Source organism: Belonocnema kinseyi, chromosome 4, assembly GCF_010883055.1.
Source record: "Belonocnema kinseyi isolate 2016_QV_RU_SX_M_011 chromosome 4, B_treatae_v1, whole genome shotgun sequence".
Taxonomy (NCBI): Eukaryota; Metazoa; Arthropoda; class Insecta; order Hymenoptera; family Cynipidae; genus Belonocnema; species Belonocnema kinseyi.
In genome coordinates, this window is record NC_046660.1 from 141,040,812 (window position 1) to 141,044,825 (window position 4,014).

The 4,014-nt window shown below is 32.1% G+C and overlaps 1 protein-coding gene across 3 annotated transcripts in view; it reads left to right on the forward strand.

Moving 5' to 3' along the window:
- The first annotated feature begins 2,357 nt into the window (after positions 1-2,357).
- Positions 2,358-4,014, forward strand: part of LOC117170640 (97 kDa heat shock protein) — a 189,867-nt gene continuing 188,210 nt past the window's right edge. Inside the window, exons 1-2 of one of the 3 annotated variants that reach the window (XM_033357548.1) lie at positions 2,358-2,474; positions 2,721-2,902. In XM_033357548.1, coding sequence (XP_033213439.1) covers positions 2,787-2,902 — 116 coding nt within the window. In that variant the 5' untranslated portion in view covers positions 2,358-2,474; positions 2,721-2,786. The other 2 variants (XM_033357547.1, XM_033357545.1) reach the window with 2 other exon arrangements.

Genomic DNA, 4,014 nt, shown 5'->3' on the forward strand with positions numbered 1-4,014 from the left:
CAATTATAATGATTTAAAGTTTATTTTAAAATATATTTTATGGAATATGATTGGAAAAGACATACGAGAACTTGATTAGACGAATAGTCTAGAAAAGTCCGTAGAAATTGCAGACCAAAAAAATATAAATAAAAACTAAATAATATTAAAGTACTATATATAGACAAAATATAGAATGGAAATTATAATTAATAATTTTAGAATTAGTGGAAAATAATTAAAACCGTAACATAAATTACTCATCGACTTATATTTGTGAAATATATTAAAACAACCAAGTTTTGCAAAGTTATAAATGTAAAAATGTTTTAATTGGCAATTCACTTTCAATCTCAAAGGTTCTTGTCCAAGCTAAGTTTACCATCAGTGCGCCTCGAAGGTGTGTCGAGAGTTGCTTACAGCGCTCCAAGTGGCTCTTGGCAAACTATATCGATTTGTGCTTTCTACGGGAAGCGGTGGGTAGGGGGGAAGTGACTTTTTTCGCCGGACGCGCCGTCTATATTTATGGCGGGCAATTTCCTAATATCTCCAGGGCGGCGCTAGTTGTCCCATCACTCGGTGTTCTTGCATGGAAGGCAATGGGACTAAATCACTTTCTAAATTTTTTAGTAAACAAAATGTGATTTCCATGCAAAAAATTTTTCAAATTAAGACAGTATTTCTTATTTAAAATTTCAAATCATTTTTCTCAATCATTTTCTATGGATACTACAGACAAAATATGATTTATATGCTCGTACAATAATCCTGAAAAAGTGAAATATATCTTAAATTTGAATTTGAATGAAAAGTAAAATATGATTCTTAAAGTTTATTGTCGAAAACAAGTCAACAATATTATTAATAGATTGTGAAAAACATCTTGGAGAAAAATGTGAATAGTACTAAGTTAAAACTTACCCTGTGAATACTCTCGCTTATGAATATATAATAGATATAATGTATTTCTGATAGAATTTAACTAAATTAACATTTGAAAACAACTTCTTTAATAATCAGTGAAAAATAAAAAATAAAATTTCTTTAATTGCTCTCTTTCATCATTATAACATTTTATCTCTTTAAAACAAAGATATTAAAACATTGATTATATTTACATCTGGGATGTTTTATAAAATTATAATTTATATTTGTTTCTCTGAAAAATAGTTTTTTTCAACAATTTGAATGATTGAATAAACTATTTCGAATGTTCTTTACACATTTCTATGTTATTTGTTCATGAATAAGAATTTATTTCAATTTAAATTACATTTTCTCATTATATTCAACAGTGTAAGTACTCATGTTCGCCATTAGTATTTATATACATTGTTTGGAAAATTGTTTTGAAATATATAATGAGTAACATTTTATTCATCAAATTTTTTTTTTACGAAAATAACATTTTATTTATTAAAAAAGAAATAAAAAGTAAATAAAAAGTGGTCTACTCCCATTGTAGCCAACCCAGGGCACTAAGGGATCGCCATTTTGTTTTCAGATGCACAGGGCTGCCCAGGGTTCTGCAGTGACGCGTCACTCGAGGTTTGTGACGTATTATACGTAAAAAATGTATGATATGTAAAAAAACCTGTAAAAACGTATTAAACGTAATAAAGATGGTGGACTCGGATAGAGCATAATATAACCTCACTTTTTTAAATTATGCTTATATGTACTGACTTGCATTGTTGCTGTTTATCAGAACTTCATTTGACATACAAATATCACCAAGAATATCAGAACTGACACCACTCATTTTTGAATTATTATTTTGACTGCTTTCATGGAATTTCATCAGGTTTTCTTCTGATGCATTCATAATTATAACGCACTTTTTCTAAAAAAAAAAGTTTGAAAATCAGCGAAAATACTTGAGTGATTTGTTTTTTTTATTTTTAAGATACTTGTCGTTCAAATGGTTTGAAAATTTACATGTTGTATCTTAACCTTTCTTTAGCCGTATTCGATAATACGCTTGCATCCCTGACAAAACTCAACATTTTTACCATTTTTTTTTTTTTAAAGGATGGACAATTCTTCCCAACATGGATTTCTCTCTCTGCCACCTCTATTTATTGTCGAAGTTGTAGAATGATAACTTTTTTTCATTCACTTTAAATTTCATGCATGCAACATAATACCGCATACCACTATCGGCGCTATTTTAAAGTTATGGAACGAAATGTGATAATGTCGACGCCATCTTGAAAACGTATATTACGTTTGTACAAAACTGAGGACGTAATATACGCACGTAAATTACGTAAAAAGCCTAAAGTAATTTACCTAAGGTATATAACGTGCGCAACCCTAAGGCTGCCTAATATCTTTGCAACCACGGTGCGGTATTTTGTTACTAGGTATCTTACCCAATGGTACAACTTCGGAAGGTCACTAGGAGGATGTGATTGGCAGAGATGTCTAGTCTCACATAATAGAAGGAGAGGTTCGATAGGATTGAGGCATCTGATTTCGGAAACCCACTATCAGTAAGTAAAGTTCTTCGAAGAAATCGTATTAGACAGAGGTTTTTACAAGCCTTTTAGAAGATATCAGTGGATATCACCAAGATTGAAGTGCTCGAAAGTGTGATTGGGTTCTTACAAGCAAGCAAATCGCTTTCGTTTGATTTGTTGCCTACTGCACGTTAAACTTAAAGAAAATTGATAAGTTCGTTCAATTTTTGATCGATTGAAACGTATAAGGACGTTTGGTCAGACTCGTTCATTTTTTAGGGCATCTACCTTCAACCACAGAAAAATAAACTGAAAATACGTAAATCATCAATTTAATCAGCAGCCATGGCCGCGATGTCCGTGATTGGAATTGACTTCGGAACCGAATGTTGCTATGTGGCTGTAGCACGAGCCGGTGGTATTGAGACAATCGCAAATGACTATAGTCTTCGCAACACGCCGTGAGTAACTAACTTTTCCCAGGGTAATCAATCTTTTTCACTGAATCTAAAACTATTGTCATTCTTCCACCCAGTCATCAGGGATGACCGGCACTTACCGGTCGCCTTTTCATATACTATATTTGGTACTGCTCCATACGTTTTTACTTGTATTCAATTTTACGCAAATAATTATAAGTTCTCGTAGTATTCACAAAATAATTAGTTTTAAAAACTCATTTCTCAGAATTTCAAAACCAATGCCGGCATGTTCTGCCGTAATCGAACTTCTATTGGCGGCAAATAACATCAATTTCGTCAAGGTTGGGTGGAAATTTAGTCAAACTGCCTCTTTTAAATTCTTATAAAAAAATTCATTTTAGCACGTTCATAGTCGTACGCTCGGTCCATACAACAGGCAATATCACGTTTTAAATTCAATAATATCACTCTTATAAAAATCTACGGCTAATGTATTAGGCTGCGGCTAGCGGCAACTGACAAACTTGCTTGCACATAAAAATAGGCTTCTGCAGTGAGCTACGGTTGCTATCAATTTGATTGTTTTTGAATCGGCAGTAGGCGGGACCAGCCGAACATTGAAAGGCAGCCGAATTAGTGAATTTTTACAGGTACATGGTGAAAGTGCACACAATGACATATAACCTCAAAAACAAATAATTGTAAAGGAGAATGTAAGTGTTAATTTCTTTGAATATTTATAATCGACGCTTCATTTTATTAAGAATAAACTAGCCAGTTATTAAAAACTTCTAAAATTCGCAAATATCTTCAATTTTTTTTTTTCAAAATTAAAAAAACCTTATTAATTCATCCAGATTCCTTTATCACAATTTTAGGGGCCAGATTACGATATCCGTGGCCAAAAAGTTTTAATGTGGATTCATACAGGATGTTTTGTGATGAATACGAATCTGAACATTTTTAGTGGATATCGAATAATTTTTGAGGTATCGATGTTTTTACTTTTTTTTTAATTCTGTGACCAATTGCGCGTTGAAAAATGAAGTGTTGGAAAAGGGGCTCTGGCGAGACCTCAATTATTCGATTATTTAATTTAACAAACAAAAAATCGATATGAAAAAGAATTCGGTATTCTTATGGAAATATAT